General features: G+C 38.3%; 1 protein-coding gene across 1 annotated transcript in view; it reads left to right on the forward strand.

Moving 5' to 3' along the window:
* Positions 1-3148, forward strand: part of LOC144061629 (N-lysine methyltransferase KMT5A-A-like) — a 10213-nt gene extending 7065 nt beyond the window's left edge. The window contains exon 7 of the mRNA XM_077582227.1: positions 881-3148. Within this exon, the coding sequence (XP_077438353.1) occupies positions 881-886 (6 nt within the window). The 3' untranslated portion in view covers positions 887-3148. The remainder of the gene's footprint in view (positions 1-880) is intronic.
* Positions 3149-21481: the final 18333 nt, after the last annotated feature.

A 21481-nucleotide genomic window follows, 5' to 3' on the forward strand; every position in this document is an offset into this window, starting at 1 on the left:
TATCTTGTCGCACGAATGGCTCATGCAATATGTGTATTGCAAAGACATGCAACAAATGAATATTGTATTGTATACTTTAGTCTGACTTTGACCAATCAGAGACTACCTGAATTGCGCATCGCCATACGAGAGAACCGTATCGAGGGGCATTACTAACAAAAAATAACTTAATTGGATAAGATTAGATCACAATGAGCATGCTTATTTTTCCGCATTAACATGCATTTCTTTCTTTGGATTATAAAGATCTCTTTATCTTTATCTCTATCTTTATTTTCTATATCTATCTGTCTCGCTCTGTCCATCTCGCTATGTCTGTCTGTCTGTCTCGCTATGTATACAGTATATATATCTATATGTATGTGTATATATATGTATATGGATAGATCTTTTTTTTTAGGTATGTGTTAAATGCTTAAATAATCTCCATCACTGTATAAAACACCCATGTCGCATGTTTTGTCAATACTGAGCAGCCCTCGCAGATACATAGTCCTCACAATGTCGTAGTTGTGAATAACTGACACTCTGAGGACAGTGTATTTATACACTGTGAGTGTAAAATAAGTTTTCAGGGCTTGGAGTTACACATACAGTCCTCACAATTCATACTCTGGTCAGGTATGGATTCTCTGAGGACTGTGTATTTTCTTGTTTTTGTTTCATTGTGAAAAATAGACGTCACCAATTTACACAAACCTGTAGTGCAGAAGGATTTATTTATTTATTTTTGTAATGGCAAATAAAATGAGTTTGCATTCACAATACTTTAACCTATTCATTGTTCTGTATGTACTGTAACTGTGTACATGCACAGGTACAGTCTTGTGTATTACTAAGAATTGAATTTTATATGTATTTTTTTCTTCATGTGTACCAGGTTTGAACTGACGCACAACCTGAAGACATAGCTGAAGACGTAGCTGTCACAGACAAAGTTGACCAGGTGACGAGATTTCTTTTTGAATATTGATGTTGAAATCAGTTTTCAGAAGCAAGACGTTAGGAGTGAAGAGTGTAGAGTAGATGCTAGGGCTAAACTATATAACTAACAAATATAATCACAACAATTGTTTATGCAATGTGTATTGCCAAGACGTTAAAAATACTGTATCCAACAATACGCTTGTATGGGACTAAAATTTCTACAAGTCAACATTAAAAATATCTCAAATTGAAGATTTGTTGGCAGTTTGGTGATTTAGATTATGCACTGTAGTGATCTTTTTTTCCCATTAATTTATTTATGGTGGATTTTAGAGGTGAACTCGCTATAATTTTTTTATTTTTTTTTAAACAGAAGTGTAAACATCAGGTAGTTTATTCACTTGTATCAAGCTTGGATAAATGTGCTTTATGTTTTGGACCTTTCGCTGCACTAGAATGGACTGGCATGATGGGTATTTTATCTTGTGTGTTATTTGTATCTGCAATGGATCTTTGTTTCACGCAACCAGGATTAATAGTGCAGGCATTTTCATTGAATGAATATAATTTAGTCAAGAGGATAAATTATGACCCATGTTTATACCGCTGTCTTTAGTTGCAAGCAGCTAAATGTTGAGCAATTGTCTCAATCTTAACGACTGTCTGACTCAGTAAAATAGAAAACGTCTACTGTAACTGAAGGACTGTATCACACAAGACCCGTTTTAGGGGCAATGCCATAGATTAAGCATATTAACTATCCCTCTTGTTAAATGCTTCATCTCATCTTTCGAATAAATGTGGTGACTAGATTTATAATAATCTTTAGTACATTATATGCACAAACTTTAGGTTCTAAATGCTTTTCTAGTTTGCTCCAGCATCTGGCACATATCCCGTTGATTGCAAAAAAAAAAAAAATGCAAAACTGCTTGATGATGAAGACCACCTATCTTTGGTAAATGAACTTTAGCACATTAGCCCATCAATGGCGGGAGCTACTTCTGCCGCGAGCGCTCGACACTTGTCTCAAGCTTCTACTTCGAGTGTAACATCACTAAGTAACAGCGAAGTAAAGCTAGTAAATATTTATGACCACCCGCCAAAAGGAACTTTAACCCGCATCCGGCAGGTGTCAATTTTAGAGCCGCTGTATATATGCACATGTATGTGTGCGTCTACTGTATATATGGATATCATTGCTGTCCTGTGAAAAACACGTTTCCATTTTTAGGTCGCGGGCTGCTCTCCGGTAGCGATCCTTCTTGGCGGCACGGCTTGTATCACGGTGCGCTTTATAGTCTGGAAAATATGGTGGAAGTGTTTTTCACAGGACAGCGACAATATGTATATGTATGTCTGTATGTATGTAATAATTGTTTTTGTTTAAAAAATTAGGTTGCTGATGTATCCAGTTCAAGTGAGGATTCATCAGCAGAGGAATATGTTCCAGATTCTCACAGTACTTCGGACACTTCCTACATTGAACCTGTTTCAGAAATTCTGAAATCCGAAGGTATTCCAGTAATGAGCTATTAGAAAACTGCTCATCTTTAAGATGAGAGGTAGTCATGTTTTAAAGAATAAAATGTTCAATGTTCACTGACTCTTTTGCATCTGGTTTCATGTCTAACTTATCCATTACAAAGATGTGCTTGACCTAGATAACCTGTTCACATAAGAAGCATTGTTTTATTAACATACCAGTTTCAGTCTGTCCTAAAGTTGTAACATGGTGCTCAAGGATCAGGTATGACTTTGCATTTCACAGTATTGTTATGCACAACAATGCGACCTTATATCAGGTAAGTCATTACACATCAATGTCATTTCAGTTTGTGTAACGCCAGAATGCCAGAACTTTCAAGTCACTTCAGTGACATGGTTGCTGTGTGTTGTGTAAACTTTGTCCTTGTAATGTGAGTTGGTCCTCATAATTACCATTTTTGCCATGGGCGTGGCTTATTTAGCTCATTATCTATGTCCTCATAATTACTGTTTTTTCAGGTTTTTCTTTTTTTTGTGCGTTGAGTTTTTTCAAGTTTTGAAGTGAAATTTCCCTGGACGACCCCAAAAAAAAATTTGGGGTGCAAGTCCCATCTCTCTGGCATTAGCGGAAAGGGGTGTCCCCGTAATACACAATTAAACAGGTTTGGAAAAAATGTCCTCATAATACACAGAGGCAAACCTGTGTGTGTGTGTGTGTGTGTGTGTGTGTGTGTGTGTGCGTGTGTGTGTGTGTGTGTGTGTGTGTGGTCTTGTTTTTGTTACATAGTGGGGCCAATTTCGGGATTTCACAGAGTTGTGGGGCCCACCCGTCCATGTTTAGACCTCTTTTAGGTTTGAATTGGGTTATGGTTGAGGTTAGGGTAAGGGTCATTGTTGGAAATGAGAGCAAGACGTTCCGCGCCTTTTTTTAATTTATTTGGTAGCAATTTTAAAGTCTTTTGTGCCCCATTTGCAAGCCTTAGACGACATATTACACAGAGCGTGCTTGGTACAAGAGAATGACCTGGAGCAATAAACCGGTATTTTAGGACCGATATTGCCTCTTAAGGGCCTCTTAACGATCCTCTTTTGTCTCATCATGTGGCCTCTTCCCTTTTTCTGCTAAAGCTCTCCAAAGAAGTTTGTATTTTACTCATGTTTGCTATTTTGCTAGCTTATATTTTTACCATGGTATCACATGATCAAGCAAGCAGATAGACCTGATTTTTTTTTATGATTGATCTGGGATTCAGTACCAAATGGGTCACAGACCAGGACAGGTCCCTGACCTAGTGGTTGGGGACGCAAGTATTGAGAGTCTGGCAGTCGGCTTACACTCTTGTGGGAAGAATTTCAATACAGTTTTAATATGAATATTGATTCTGGTTTGTGACAGAAGTGTTTTATGAGGTTGAGGTCAGGACACTAGTTGTTCCACAACGAGCGCATTCAAACACAGAAAATTGTCTTCTTCAAACCAACCAAATGTCCAAAAAGTCTCGGTAAGATTTCAGACTCAACTCCTGACTTATTAAAACTTTAGTACGTTTAGTGTATTCGTTCTCAAAACTTTACTCCATCCCAGTTATTTATAGTGATGTGATTGTGAGATGGGAGTTCAGTTCCTAGGTGATCCAACATACACGGAGGCAAGCTGACAAATTTACTCATGTTCTGACCTTCGCAGGGCACTGCGGCGCTCTGCTGAAGTGGAAGTAAAGCGGCGGGCATCCTGGGAGAGCAGAGGCCTCACGGCCAGTGGACTAGCGCCGAGCGCAAGGGGGATGATTGTGCAGTCAGATCAGCTGTGCGGAGGCGAGGGTTTAGAGGCTTTAACGTGTACGCAGCACATGTAATCCCCAAGCCTCGGGGTAGGACTACGTGCCAGTCGGATCCTCAGTAGTGCTGACATTCTGACGAGGAACGAGAAAAAGATCTGTTATCGTACGTCGTCATTTAATTCGTCATATGCTAGGACACACAAATCTTCTAAACAAAGCCCAAAAGACTCGCGCTCCGTTTATCTTTAGCTCCATCATAAAATATCCCCGGGGTTTGGGGCACACTTTGTGTACATACATTAAAAGGGTTTGCTTTGTTTCATCAAGCTAAATCAGCAGGTTTAATGGATTTGTTTAAGAGATCATATGGTAATCACAGTGGGCCATTACACATGACAACCCCATCAGCAAATCAACGCATTAGACCTTCTATTGGGAAGCAGGTATTGGATTACTGAAGCCTTGTTTCCTCTACCAGCGCTGAAATCTCTGATTTCCCGATGCAGTTTTTTGCTCTCACTTATCTCTGCCTTTGCTTTCTCCAGTCGACACCCTTCGCCTCCCTCAGATCCCACCTCCCATAGGGAGGTTGAGGAAATTGACGCATCAGCACTTCTGCAGCCTACAGAATAACGGCAGTCTGCTGTCTTTTTGTCAAAAGGGCAGAATCTGCAGAATCATACTAAAAGAAATACCCGTTCTTATGATTTGCTTGATAATCATAAGGAATTTAAGATAAGTTACTGGCAGTGTCATAGTTAAGACCAAACCAAACGAGACCAAGACATTATCGAGACTAGAGAGTATCCAGACCGGGATAAGACCAAGGCATTTGGAAGTCAAGACTCACACAAGACCAAGACTGTTTATATCAAAGAAAAATCACAACTCTGTTATCTTGATTTTGACAATGCGACGCATGCTAACTTGACTGCAATATTAAGTTGCTGTTAGCTCTGAATGTTAGCAAAAATACGATTGCAGGAAGAAAATAGCTTAGTTTTGCTCATTGTCTTAGAATGAGGTGCTCTGATTTGAACTTTCCTAATGTAGTTCATTTAACGGTTACGTTACCTGACGTCATAATTCCTCTCAATGTGCCATAAAAGTTGGACGTTGTGCCAATATTTTCTGCAGTGCACCACGTAATGAACTTATGGTTTTGGAGACAAAACTTAATTGCTGAAGAATTTGCTGACATTTTTTCAAAATTCGAAATTTACTGCGTCTCCGGACATCTTCATCTGCTTTCGGCAAAAAAAAATGCCTCCGATCCCGAGATGAGAGCGAGACCCTTAAAAAAGGGTCTCAAGAAGACCGATCTCGAGAACCGTTACCGTTTAATGAAAATGAATGCAATATGCACTTCAGTTCTTAAATCAAGAACTGTACAGTTGGAGATCCTCCAAAAATGTCTACTTTGACTTATAAATGCACTTGATATGGGCCATTTACCCTTGAGCGCATTTTATCATAAAATATAGCACAACATGAAATTGAGATGCTCAGATGCCTAATGTAACAGTGCTGCTTGAAATCCAATGAATTGCACTTCAATGAATCATGATACGCTGATGATAATTTCCTTTTACATTTGCGCCTTTAACCATACAAATCCCCATTAAATACCTTTGAATAGCTTTCCCTCGTTGACGTTATGTCCACTTCATAACATATTGTGTGCATGTGAGCAACAGATGATCTAAGTAATCGTTCATGCAGTGGGATTCATGCATGAGCAACAAGCATCTTTTCATGACAGGGTGCGTATACACTTCATTTCATTATTATTCTAAATAAGTGCTGTAAGGTCCCCAAGGTCCAGAACGCTGTAATTTGTCTTCCTCTCAGAATGTTTACATTGTTTGTATGTGAACGGGCAGATATAAAAAAATATTTCTTTGCATTTGGGATCTATTTTTTAGCTGTTCCAACATAGTCAGCAGAACCACTAGAGCATAGCAACAAACAATGTTAGTTCTTTGTGGAGTCTACAACTATAAATATTTTTTCATTATTACTTTCAACTACAAGTCCAGGAAACAGATTTGCCCTGAAAATTATCATTCCTGCTCTGGTGTGCATTAACAAATGAAAACTCATATTAAATTAGACTAATCCGTTAAAAGAAAAGTGTGATCTTATGCTCTAGCGAATATTCTCTCATGCAGTGTGATTTGTGCACACTCATTCAGCTGTTAAGATTACACTCTAATTATATTTGCATTTTTCTGTGTAAACACAAAGGACAGAAAAGGGTATTCCTCTGTGGCATCTTCACAGTAAAAGAGAAGTGAAATGCAAGCCATGGTTAAGGGCAGTAACCGTCCTCAGTAAGTGAAACTAAATTTAACAAAAGCAGAAACTTCAGAATGCATCCAGCTCATGTGACTAAACCTGCCAGCTCCAAGACAAGCTTATTCTGGCCTTCACCTGTCTACTACGTTTCTGTGAGTGCTCGCAGACTGTGCTGCCAGACCGACATGCTGAAGGCAGGCCGTGATATCTCTTTCTATTAGAAACTTGACTTTTACATGGGGAGCAGCTCCACACTGACACGCAGAGCCAATTGAAGGGTGCTGTGGCAAACACCATTTCCTTCAGGCTGGAAGGGTTAAATAATTATCAAGGTCACTGTTTATTCATGAGGTTCTAACAACGTGTTCCAAATGAGGAAAGAAGTTCTATCTAGATAAACAAATAAACTGAAATGCTTTCTGCGTTTGTGTGTGCACAATCCTCTGCATGCAGGCATACCCACGCTGAATACGCAATTGAAAAACATTACATTGAGATGCCTCCAGAGCAACTAATCTACTGGATGGATGTCACGAAACTGGGTCATCTAAAGACTTAAATGCAGTCTTTTTGGGGGGTTTAAATTCCAAGTAATTCTTTTAATCTTCAGCATCTTGCACTGGCATCCACGTTTGTGTTGGAGGATGATGCTGAATTATAGTGAAGCTGTCCTACATTAGCCTCCACAGTTTGAGGCGCCTCGTATTGACCAGATTTTTACACAGTTGTTAATAGTTTAACAAAAAAATGTTTGTACAGCAAAGTCCGATGCCTATTCACCATTCGACATTTGCGAACGGACAGTGTGACTTTTAAAAGGACCAAAAGTAATGGGAATTGGCTGCTCAGCTGTTCCATGGCCAGGTGCGCATGAATGGCTGTCAATAGAATTGGTTCCCTTAATTGATAATGCTGACAAAAGTCTCAAGTGTGATATCTGCTCATATTCAGCCAAATTCTTCAGCACGCATTGGACGGCGCTTCACAGCGCAGATGGACAACGGCCCGAAGTCGAGAGCAAGTTTTTTCAGGCACGGGAGTGGAATGTCATGCAATGGCCAAGTCAGTTACCTGACTTGAATCCGATTCCACTTTCTAAAGACAAAACGGAAGGTAAAATGTCCCAAGAACAAAGAGGAACTGATACCAGTTGCAAAAAAATATATAAGCTAGGCTAATTATTGTTATTAAAATCATACGGCCTCGCGACTCTGGCTGGAAATGTTCGGTTTAGGTGAAGAAAGAAAAAAAGGAAAAAAAATTAAAATATATATATTTTTTTTTTTAAATCATACGAGATACATTTTTCAGTAAAATGATGACAAATAAAGCGAGTCATTTCACAAGCATGCTTCACACGTCTCAACGTTCCTCATTGGCGCAGCTGTGGGGAAAAAAAGGTACTATATGATATGTAAAACAAAAAAATAAAATAAAATAAAAATTAAGTCACAAGTGTGATGATGCTAAAGACCAACTGCATTTTAATTCGATTTTTTTTTGCTGTGTTTTTTTTTTCAACTTAACTCCGATTATGTTTTTAGCACCTCTTCTTTTTGTTAGTCCTGCTTTTGGAATAAAGCATTCAGTAAGCCACAGAGCGAGGCAAAGCTAAACATAAGAACAGAACTAAACTAAATATTAAATTTTGAGGAAATGTTATATAGCCATCCAGTGGTTATCATGGATAAATGGAAAGCTCTATCCACCATCTTGCAGCGCCTATCATGTAATAGTTTAGATGAGTTTGATTTATTGGCCAAATTTGTAAAAACAACACAAGTAATTTGTCTTTACAGTCACAACCTGTCTGGGAAACGCAGAAATAATGACCAATAGAAGGAGACAGGATGGAAGCCTGGTGGTTTACTAGTTAATGCCCCAAATTTCTTAGATGGAAACATGAAGAAGTTATGGTGTCAGAATAAGCATATGTTTATTGCAGTTTTACAGTAAAAAAATAAATAAACAATTCCTTAATCTTTGATCATTATTTTTAGTTTCATTATACCGCATCTTAAATATTTACTGTATCTACATTTGCCAGACACTCCAGTCCCTGGAGTGTTGCATTATCAGGCTGCTTCGCTAATGTATTCTCACTGACACCGTAGAATCAGTTTAAATGATGCCTTTTCATCTTATGGGATGAATGGAATGATGCATGTTAACATGCTTTAATTGAGACGTTCAGCCCCTCCCAAGTGTCTCTCAATGACATTTCTGGGGGCTCAGATGAAAAAGACTACTTGCATATCAAACATTGCTAAAATAATTCTCATGGGGACTATGTTTCATATTATAGTTATTCTCCTTTGTTGTGTCAAGTTTACTATACAAGGGCTGATTATGGTGGCCACTAAAAGTCTTACTGTATAGTGCCAGAAAGGGCAAATGACACACTGGAACACTTAAAAAAAAAAAGAAAAAAAGGCAATCTTTTTAAATAAGAATGCCACATGGAAACATCCCATCCCCAACACATGCCTTCATAAATAATTGAAGATTTAATCTGTGATATTTTCAAAGGTCAAACACACAACAAAGAAAGAGAAATACCACGACTTTCTCGCTTATAAGCACACTTGGTAATCTTTCCATATTTGAGTTCATACATTTTCACCTCCATGCTCTATAAGTAGCTGGCGATAAAAAGAGGTGAAGAGGTCACCAAACAACATGAATGATTCATCCTTTTGTCTGGATGTGGACTGGAGGGGAAGCGAGCTATTGTACTTGATGACACCCGGGAGAGGACAGTCCCCACTTAGCCCCGTCACAGGTTGAGAGCAGGGAGCCACACTCACTTTTATGCATAAATGTCTACTTCATGCATTAAATGCATGCGGTCCTGATGGATTTCCTCTGCTGATGTATTATCAATGAGATCAGCTCTCTGCATCACTGCCCCGGCACAGGCAGAAAGGGCTCCATTTTCCCCCTCAGTGCCTCCGGCAGCCTAAAACCAATGGAAATTTAAAGGCACACCTCAAGTTGCTTTCTTTAAGTGGTGTTTGTGAAATGGCTGAGAATTGTATACGTTGTACAACTTTTTACAGCAGCTCCTGCTTATTTAGATGCATTATATTAAATAAACTTGAAATCAAGAAATTTGCGTTGGACTTTCTGAATCTCATCATCTTGTAATCTCTGTTTATTTGTATTTGTGTTTATATATATATATATATATATAATTCATTGTATTTTTTTAAAGAATAATAATAGTTATTTAAAAATTAGAGTATGATTCAAATAAAATAACACTTTCTGTAGTTTTTTTCTGCTGATTTACAAGCAAGTGCAAACTTTTGACTGATTTTATATTCACTCCTCATCTCGTCGGCCCAGTTAATATTGCTGAATCATCTGAACTCATGTGCATGTTCCGTTTTTCAGATGTTAACTTTCTGATGTATGAACTTTGCATGTTGCCACTCAGTAAAATTCAGCGCATTGCTGGTGCCGCAGTTTCCAGACTCTTTATGTCTACTGAAGGCAGCTCGGAGCTCTCTATATCTGTGTCACCCTCGCACTTCATCGTGACACACTTATTGCCTTTGTGCTGCCTCCTCATCAAGCCGGAGCTGCGGAATGCTGGCAGACAGATATGAAAGCTTGATTGTTTTTTACCTTACAAACAGAAGACTGAAAGACTTTGATGTGATGTTGTTTGTGACTTCACTTTAAAGCCGCCACTGAGAAACTGACGTTTCCTTGCGCGAATACAATGAGTTTATGTCGGGTAACTGCACTTTGCATGACTGCCATGCTGCCAATCTAGCCCATATTCCTAATATTATATGTAAAATCTCAAATTACCTAGCAGGCTAGAGATGCAGGTTCTTGCACGTTGGGGTACATAGGAAAATTAACCCCATAAAATATAAATGTTTTGCCAGGCTGTGTGTGTGCAAAGTTTAATGAGTATTCACCCAGGTTTAGAACCTCAAACAACAATTTTTCTTTGCAAACAGCGCATCGCCACAGCAGCAGTGTGTGACGAAATAAAAAGCTTTCAACAACTTTTAATTTTAAACACCTTGAAATGAAACACAAAATTCAAAGATACATTCTCTAGAAGCTTGTTAAAACTCATTCACACTGAGCCATTTTCACGGAAGCAACCCCCTTTGCTCCCGGCTGTTTTACTGAATTTTGACTGATTTTGAAAATGCCCGCAGAATATTGTGTTCTATTGCTATAAAAACACACCTACCAAAAGAGTCTCTCCTTTCATCCGGAAAATAAAGTATATTTGTATCTGTTTCCATTTTGCAGCAATTAGCATTAGAATATAACTAAGTTGCATCATTATTCACATTCCTTGCGAAAACACTGGCAAAAAGAGTTTGTTGCAACAGAGCCCTGGCTGATCTCTTATACTCTGCTGCCACCTGCTAGACATTTTTTGTAATAACTACCATTGTTTTGAGCCACCTCTTCATGTCAGAAGCTGCATCAAAGACTTCTGTATGCTCTTGCGTAAAAAAACATATAAATACGTTTTTGGGAGTGAATGACAAATTATTAAAAAACATATTTACACATTTTTGGGTTTGAATGATTTAAGATATGTCCTCTATAAAAGCCCGACAAAATGGCGGACTGCCCGTTAAGCTTTAGCATATGGCTCCAAATGAATTTTTTGCAGGTCTTAGAAAGTTACATACTGTATGACAGTAACTTCTTATTTGTAAGGACTAATATTGACTTTAAATGTTTTATTTTATTTTATTTTATTTTATATTTAACTATTCTCTGCAGGTCAGAGAAGGATTTAATCACAACTGGTCATGTTTTGTGTCCTCTGTTTGTAGCACCTCTGTTTTTAGCTTTCACTATAAATGTGTTAGTTTTTTTCAAGCGGCAAAATCAGCTGGAAAATCAGCTTTCACATTAAACATTCATGAGCTGCAGTGTAAAGGGACTAATGCAGAAAGGTCATTCACGAAAGATCAGTTTATTCTGAGGTGCAGCACCTCACGTAGCTTCCCGTACAGTGGATAGTCATAACTAATTGTAGGACCCTAAGACCTGCTTGTGGTCTTTTTCGTGCATATAGAAAATTCAGTTCATGTGTATTGGTGACTCTTCTGCGAACAGTAAGACAATGGAGGAAGTGATAAGAAACAGTTACCAGAAATTTACCATTATGCTAACTGATTTACATTTATATAACTGTGGTTAAGTCAAATATTGTACACAGATAAAGTACCAGTTACCTGAAAGAAGATAATGTTGCACCACATTAGTCCTTTGGGTCTATATGTGGATTTTAGCTATTTATGGCAACTGTCTTAAGTGCACTGCGGCGTAGCTGTAGAGATAAGCATTTTGAATTGACATTGTGCATTAACTTAATCATTTCATCCTTTCCTGTTAAGGCTCTTTTAGTCACATAGACATAAAGGCCATTTAAGAGTAATCGCAAGGGATATGATTCGATGGACTGACTGCGAGAGGCTGCATGAAGCGCCAGCAAAACAAATCACATTACACCTCAATTAACACTGGGGAGGCCTCTGGAGTCCAGCCTGAAGTCTCAGCAATAAACATGTCCATCTTGCATGCGAACACCCCGCAGGTATTGCTGCTATACAGGTCAGGACCACTCACACAATCAAGAAATCTTGCTCTATGGACTGAGGTTTGGCTGTGTATCGTCAGACCTACACATTACCACAAATTGTTGGAGGAATACTAACTTATTCTGATACTTGCGATCATCAAATGTCAAGCAATAACGAGACCCCAGTCGCCGGTTAGCTTACGATTTTAATTAAACCGCTTGGCAAAATAAGAACATAGAGATGCTGCCACAACCTCAGCTCATTCTCCAAACACAAAGATCTTGACACGATAACCTCTCACTTCAGTGTTTATTAGCAAAAGACTTGAAGATGGCTTAGAATGTCTCCAAAAGGGAGTCAAATTAACTCCTGTAGCACTCCTGATGAGCTCTCACCGCACACTATCGTGCCACTGCGCCCTGGTTGGGAATCACTGATTGAACAATCTCAACAAACATTTGTCAGGCTATTGAGTATGCTCTGAGTGTTTGTTCAGTGGCTGCAGCTTTTAATTGCTTGTTTTGAAGCATTAGCGGGTTAGCCAAATCTAAGCAGGTTGTTATTGTGCCCAGGGATGCTAAGTATTCTTTGCTTGTTTGTGAGTGTTTTTATGTTCACATGCTTGTTGATATTGAATGTCAACATTACCTTAAAAATGAGGTAGAAAAAAATTATATTACAAATTAAATAGACTGCAGACATTGACAGACATAGATATCCATTTTCAAAAATAATAATGCTCAGTTTTGATGACACAGTTGTGAGAAGCGTTCATTTAATAATACTGATTGGTTTCCCTCTTGTGTAGGTAAAACTGTACGTATACCGATATTCCAGTCATCTACACTCACTACATTTGGATGTGTCCAGTGAGAGCATATAAATAGGGTGTGTGAGTAGCCCAGCGGTTACGGATGTCATCACACATCCACCACTCAGCTGGTTACAGTGCCCTCCCTGCTGCCCCAGGCTGAAAACATGCTAATTATCTTGATTGGAAATTGTAATTATTCATAGGTGAGAATGTGAATGACAGGAAGTCAACGTGTCATCTCTGATTGCCTGCCAATCTATTTAGAGAGGGTTTACATCAACTATCGCCAAGCGTCAATTATAGGTCACAACGGTCCTTGGTATTAGAAAAAAATGATCAATCAACATATCTAAAAATTAAATGGAGGCTTTGAGGAAAATATTTAGTTTTCAGGTTATGTGTCTGATCTTTTTTATCAGCGACAATTCAAAAGCATTAACACCTGTTCCAGACTTTTGTAAAACAGATTAAAAAAACAAACTGCAAAACGGAGGGTAGACACTGATCTGATCTAGTCTGAAATATTATCAATGTTTTTTTTAATTTTACTCTCACTAGGAGAAAATTATTCCACTCTGCTCTGAATATACCGTAGATGCAAATTAGATCTATAAAAAAAACTCATCCACAGTTTGAGAATTTAAAAATATCTGAACAAATTAAGTCAGATCAAACTTATAAATGCTGAAAGATAAAAACATGCCTTCCAGTCCACAATACAGTTCTTTGATAACAGAATTTTAGAACTAAATGTAAAATGTCAACTTAAATATGGCTACTTGAATGTCTCATCATTCTCGTGGCTACATGCTTCGTCTTGCATTTGTCTGGGAGCACATTAAGTAAAGATGATCATGAGTGACAGGGACTTTTGCATCTCCCCCCCAATTAGCATCCATCCCCCTCATCATTTGCAACTGGAGGAGCATTCACACATGCCCGTCAGTAACTCGCTTTTTTCTTAACCCGATGATGAACATGTACCTCCCACCCCACACACATTCAGATTCAGATTACCTTATTGATCCAGTCACCAGTTCACAACCAGTCCAAGAAACATGACCAACAGAGGGAGCCAGAACTGGAAACCTGGTGGGTCACATTTCCGAGCCGGGGTTTCTCCTTTAAGGGGGCACATAATGAACCTAGGGAGGGGGATGGAAACCTGCATCATTAATTTACCATCACAGCAAAAATGACTGCATTTCAAGCATGTACTATTGATATGTGAGTATTGTTGCAAATAGACTAATCAATTTTATGATTGTTTGCATTTGTTTAATGTTCAAAATGCTGTTTTAAGCATTTTTCTCACAGCGCAAAATATTGGTGATCAGCACCATGTGCAGCCTTGGTTGATGTCCATGAGCAGCTCCACTGCAGGACAACAATCCCTTAAGTCAGCACAAAATGGTACATTAAACATTGAAATGCTTTTAGCGCGCCAGCTTGAAAAATAACACCCAATAGCGTGATTTTTTTTTTTCTCTCGCTGTAGCTGTGTACACACGCACTAAGAGTCCTAATGTGATCGATCAATGTGAGCTGAATGTGATGATCTTTTAATGATGTGTCTGGGAATTGAACCGGTTCAGGAAGAAGTAAACGTACTTGGTAACCCTACTGCAGTTTAATATCAAAAGAACAGCGCAGACGTTTGAGAAATACGGCATTAAATTTGTTATATTGATCCTCACTCAGTTCCTCTGGTGAACGTGAAACTTCCATTCTTCCTTGCGTGCGTTTCCTATTCCGTATCGACTCTTCTCCAGAACACTTCCAAAGTTAGAGAGTGAAGTGTGCTGTGGGCATGGAAGCAGAATCTTAGAAGAATTTTATTTCAAGCCTCATGTTCAATGAAAAATACATCAGACTATCTGTGCTTTGAAGGGAAAACACTGAGCTTCGGTGATCGGTCATTACTGCAGCCCCACAGAGCTCTTTTTTGCAGATAAAGTGCTTTCCAGATTTCATAATAATTACTCACAAGTGTCTAAACTCACAGTTTTAACTACCAACTACATTTGCTGTCAGTCTCTGGAAAAAAAAAAGACACGGTTGCTAGGCTGTCACCCTCCTACAAACCGAGATAAAAACCTGCAGCACATTGACAAGGACTCAAAGCCTTTGCGTGCCAAAATAAAACTTATTAGAATTCTGCTCCGGCAGAAGTAGGAAGAATAACAAATATTGAATGTGACTTGCGAGTACAGTAACTGTGATATTACCATTTGAGCGCAAGCTATGCATAGTAAATGAGCAGAGCCTTAGTGTGGCATAATGTGGATTGATACTCTCACAATAACCGTGCTCGACAAAAACGACTAAAAAAAATAAATAAAAAAGAAGGAAAAACAGCCCCTCTGGCTATCTGTCTATGTCGCTCTTTTTATTTCAATTTCACTTGCTGTACTAATGCAAATTTGATGGCATGGCAAACGAGCTCAAAACACTATCAGTTATGCTTTTTTGTACGGACTGACATGTTGCTTTTGGTGGTGAATGGCTGAGTATAATGACGTTGGCTATACACACGTTGTCAGTAATTGATATTTTATGCAAATTTTGCCAAGTCTTTTGGTGTGACAAACATAATTGCAGTGTGGCAAATTATTCTACACAGTGTGATTATCCTATTTTCATTTCAAATGTATTTTTTTTTACTCAATATTTCTAACTGAAGCAAGTGAGAAATTACGATAGTGTGGAAGTGCCAATGCGGAGTAAACATTTTTGACCGGCAATTATGTTTAAAACATATTTACAAATACTGTATATAATTAAGTTCAAACATATTTGCAAGTATGTTTGAATGTACCTGTAAATACATTTGAACGTACTTCCAAATAGTTTACACGTATTTGCAAGTACGTACTTGAAAACTAAATGCTAAAAACTTTTTCCCTTAACGCCATAAGATAATGACACATGCACCTACCCGGTGGCATTATGGGGAAAAATGCAGAATGGAAATCATGGCATTGCAGACATAATAATAAATCATAAAAATGTCAAAGAAACAATATTTACTTACTTAATTTTTTAACAAATTGGTATAATGTAGGCCAAATAATAAAAACTATTTAAAAAATAAATAAAAAAAGGAAAAAACACATTTTTATTTTTTTATTTTACTTGCACATGCACAAGTCAGTACACTGTAGCATTATGGGGGGGAAATGCGACGTAAGCAAGTACATTTAAAAGTATTTGCAAGTGTGTTTAAAGCAACACTAAGGAACTTTCAGTTTATGTTGATTATGGCGGTGCCATATGGACAAAAGCGGTAATGTTATGCCTGCCTGAAGGCAGACCACATTTCCCATGAGGACAAGCGTATTGCGTCGATTTTTAGCTCATGTCAGCGAGTGAAAGCCGGGCCAATGTTGATCCTTGAGTGTCCTTTTATCCGGATAGCTTCCATTTTTCTTTTTTTGTCTCCTCAGACAAAACTTTGCAGTTGTTTTGCAGCTTCTGCCAGGAAAGCAGTAACCGTGCATCGATATTTAGATTGACTTCCGTCTTTGCAACAAATGGGTAAAGGTGGAAGTGACATATGCCATAAAGCACATTTGTAGTTTTTTGTGTGGCAGTGTTCCTACCATCATCCTCAAAGTTGCTTTGTGCCAATAAAAATGATACAGATCCCCTGAGGCCATGGCAAAAGGTACCATTCAACTAGTTTTAAGTCGATGTTTCATCAGAAGAGTTATGAAGATATTTTATTAAAGGTTGAAAAGTTCCTCAGTGCTACTTTAAACCTATTTGCATGCATGTTTGAAACATATTTGACAATGCCAATGTGAGTGCGTACCAGCCTGTGTCTATATGTGCTCTATGATTGACTGGTGACCAGTCCAGGTTGTAGTCCACCTTTTGCCCAGTATGAAAAATGAATGGGTGGAATACATAATGTGTAAAATATGTCTGATGCTTCACACAGCAAGGTGCAACGTAGTTGTAACCTAAACACCTTTCTTCACATACAGCATCCCTTTTCCTGACAGCTCAGGCCTATAAACACACTTCTTTGCAGAAAAATGGCAGCATGTGCCACTGCGATTCCCATCAACCTTGTATCCACCAGACAATATATTTTCCCCACCTGATCCCGAACACGGCATCCCGCCATCCATCCTCCTCGACACACTCGCACCGGCGTGACAGTGACTCGAGATTGGCCCGGTGAGGGGAGGAGAGGCCATCCATTAAAATCAGCCTGTGCTGGTCCATACATCAACCGCCCCGCTGGACTTCACCTCCACGAGGCAGCGTCTCACATGTGAATGTCCAGCCACTGTCTATAGGGCTGACTTACGACATCCTGGAGTGGATATTTAATGTGCGGTCTCACTGGAGCTGCCCGGGACTCTGGATACGAGTAGATAGGAAACGGTAATTACAGCCAGGGGGAGCCTCACTGGGAGTCTGGAGACTTGCAGAGAGTTGGTGTCGTAAGGCCAATAGATTTGTCAGAAGGAGAACAAGTGGTTGACGGGGGGAAAAGGTACTTCTGAGCAAATTTAACTTCATACAAGAAGGTAGGTTTTTGGTGACATAATCCTGCCAAGAGAGAATTAAATCTTCGCAGTCAGAGTATGACTTATGTAAAAGATTCTCATCATTAATGAAACTTGAGGAAGACAGAATCACCTTGACTGACAATGCTAATAAACTCCTTGATTTATATAATTCATGTTTTCTATGCGAAGAATGAGAGAAGGATTCAGGTCGGACGAGAAGAGCACATGGGAAAAGCAGAAATAGAGCAAGGCTCGCCCAACAACATGCCCCATCCAGTCTCCGTGAGTCATTTTCAGGGGTGAAGAACTGCAGGACTTAATTAAAGTCAACATAAACAATAGAGCATCAACTCCATCTCTAAATCTTTTTTTGCTTTATTTTTTATTCTCCACCAGCTTTTCACTCTCCCACAATGCCACCCAGACACTCCCTCTTACTTCATAACCTTTCAAGCCGGCGTCTCACTTTCTCCCACTGTCTATAAATATTGGTCGCAAAATCTCTCTTTTCCCCCTTCTTCCTTCTAACGTGAACGGGGGTTAATCTTCCGAATGTGAACACTCAAAATTGAGACTACTGCAGCGAGAGGCAAGGCTGTCTGCAGTCACACGGCGCATCATAACCGATACAAATACCTGTTCACAAATAAACTAAGTATGTGACAATGGAGCCAGCTCTGCCCAGACTCGTGACGCCATTTTTTGTGTGATCACGTCACACCAAGTCAGGTTGAGCTCCTATCAGAAAATTGCGCTCTTGTTTTTCCACGTCAATTTTTAGGTATGACATACAGGAAAATGTCATCTATCGCCTCTTTTTGCATTTCATGAGTTTGATGTCTATCACAAGCATTGCTTAATAAAGGGGAAGTCAGCCCAAAAAAGATTTTTGATAATAATATGTTCTATGCAGCCCCACTTGTCTAAATATGGTATTCTGGTTGATACTGTGTTAGTGGAATATGAGTTAAGCAGGAAAATCCAGTCATTTTTATCCATCTAATGGAGCAGCCATTTTGCCACACGACCAATCACAGCTCACCTGTGGTTGGTTGTTACCTAAGACCTGGGCAACATTGATGCCATTCAATGTTGCTTCAGTTGACAGCAAGTGGCAAAATGGCGGCACCCTGAGATGGATAAAAATGACTGGATTTTGCTTCATAACTCATATTCGACAAATGTAATATTAATCAGAATGTCATGATTAGACTAGTGAGGTACATATAACATATTATTGTCAAGAAATGCTAAAGGTTGACTTCCACTTTAAGTCATCTTTGAACCCCCAAAAAGTATTGAAAGTTAGCTTATTTTTTATTTCGACATATCTTTCATTTGCGTGACCGTGTTCGCCGTCCACATTTAAGGAAACAGTGAGCCCTCAATGTCTCAGATTCAAAAATTTATCACAACACATTCTATTGTTTTGAATGTGAAACAAGGGGTCATTTTGCCCTGTTTTTAAAGTCTTTAAAATACCATAATTTCTGTCACTCTTTAAGTAATGACAAAATTATTATTATCAATATTGTTAATTTTTTTGGGTCACTTACCTAAATAAAGGCCTTGCTAGTCAAAGAGCTAGACTAACATTTATATATACATTTATTTATATATATATATATATATATATAATTATTATATTATAATTATTATTAATTATTATATATTATTATTATATTATTTATATATATATATATATATATATATATATATATATATATATATATATATATAAATAAAAACAACTCCACAGACTCCAGGTATGCAGTGAAGTTGCCTATTTTTAATGGACAATTGCAACCAGAAATATAAAATACAATCTATATATGCACTACATATAAACTAATTATCACAGACACCAACAAAATTTGCCTGTGCTAACAATTAGCAATCAAAGTAGCATCAGCGATTAGCATTTTAAGTCAACAAAACGTCACCTACAATCTGGCTCACATATTGATGTTGCATTTTCATTAAAATATAGTTATTTTATAGAATACAGACGATGCTTGAATAAGAAAGAACCGCAAGAATAATGTTGTTCCTGTAAAGCGCTTTGCGACAGCAAAGGCTGTTTGAAAGCGCTATATAAATAAAGATGACTTGACTATGTTTACACACACGCAAATAACATTATTGACTACTAGGTGGCAGACCAACACAATTTACAAACTCAATACGGTGAACATACTGCAACAGATGAAGCACCCACAAAGCTTGAAAACAATGCAATGGTTTTAGTATATTCCTTCTCCCTGTATACACACAAACAGTAAGATATTATCCTGTTAAGATGAGTAAAACATTCCATGGCAAAAAGAAAAATTCTCAGTTAATGCATCAGCGTTTTACAATTTCATCAATTTTCATGGTGGTCTTAACAGACCATGCATTTGGCCAAAATCCTTTTAAAATCTCCCTTCTCGCAGCTCACAACAGAAACAGCGCAGTCATAACACAACAAATTAAATCCCATTGCTGCCACTTTACCATCCAAACACAAGCAACCTTGTCTTATTCCGTGTTTAGGATTATGCGATCAGCATGTCTGCAAAGGGGATTTAATGTAAATGTGAGATGTGCACGGATACAAAATTGAATATTCCTCTTTTTGATGTTTTTTCCACCCCTTAATGCTGTATGATTTGAGTATTAAAATGAGGTCAGCCGGGCCTGACGAAGAAATTACATGATTTAATGGCACCCCAGGGGAAGTTTAAATATAGCTCTGCATTATGACTGGTCTCCAACAGCACAGCTTGGCACCTATAAACATCGAGATCCAGCACAAGTCAGGCTGTGAATACTGTGTGCAAATACAACAAGCTTAGGCCTGGGCACGCAATTTTTTTTTTTTTTACTCAAATGCATGGCAAATTTGCCAAGGAGGAGGTGCTGTTTCAGATAGTGCCACTAGGTGGCCAAATTCCCCACACAGCACACTCACCAATAGAACGTGAGCACTAATAATTACAAAAGCGATCAAGTGTATTATATATTATTTATCTGGAAAATGTATTACTATTAATGGTTACAAGAACATTAAACAAGGATTAACCAACAGCCAATTTTACATGACATTAACATTAAAGTGGTATTTGACTGAGACGCCCCACTGAGCACTGTGTGCATTTACTCTCTAATAGTTTCACCTTTCATTTGTATTCAAGGTGGAGAATCTCTTTCACGGTGACTTTTAATTAATTTCCTCATCTCATCTTAAAAAAAGGGCACGTGCATTTAATAATCTTATGGTAAATACAGCGAAAGGAAACGGGGGCTTTGGAAATGAAACGATCAATCCTGTAAGGAAATTAAAACATCAATCAATAACAACCAGGATAGATTTCGAGCTGGGAAATTACTGGGAAATCCAATCTACTGCACTGAGAAACATCAAGTGAGATTTTTTGTGAATGGTACTTTCCATGCAAGGGGGTGCCCTTCCTTGAAAGCATTTAATTCACAGCAACGGTTGACTATACTTTATGACTTGTATGACTATGATTAGGGTTTGAGTGCAGCACATTAGCGACCTTACTGCAAACATATTCATAAATAAATACATTCAATTTATTTTATTTAACACATGAGGGTCAATTCACACTTTTTCGTTAGAAATATATGAGCTAAGGTAAATACAATTGGGTGCACAGAATGTATCAAGAGAAATAAATCAGATGGGGTAACTGCTCCTCAGCAGTTTTTGTGATTCCGTGTCTTGCTCGAAGACACCTCGGCAATAATTAGGAAAAGAACTGGTAGGTCTGCGAGAAGTCAATATTTTTGGTCCATAGCAAGTGCTGAGCACTGACCGGACAGTATATTAAAATGTTGCCTTTACAAAGATGACATGGTCAGAGATATACTGTATTTATTTATTGATATGTTTTGTATTGTGCTTGTGCTTCACATTGGTGTAAAATTACATAGTAACAGTAATAATGTGGGTGGGAGAAGTAGATTTCATTTGATTCTGATGTAATTTGTTGTGCCTGTGATATTGTATGATCCACTTTGTTCATAAAGAAAATGTGATCTAACTCTAACTCTTTATAGCTATCAAGATCCTTT

Source organism: Vanacampus margaritifer, chromosome 12, assembly GCF_051991255.1.
Source record: "Vanacampus margaritifer isolate UIUO_Vmar chromosome 12, RoL_Vmar_1.0, whole genome shotgun sequence".
In the NCBI taxonomy this organism is placed as follows: domain Eukaryota; kingdom Metazoa; phylum Chordata; class Actinopteri; order Syngnathiformes; family Syngnathidae; genus Vanacampus; species Vanacampus margaritifer.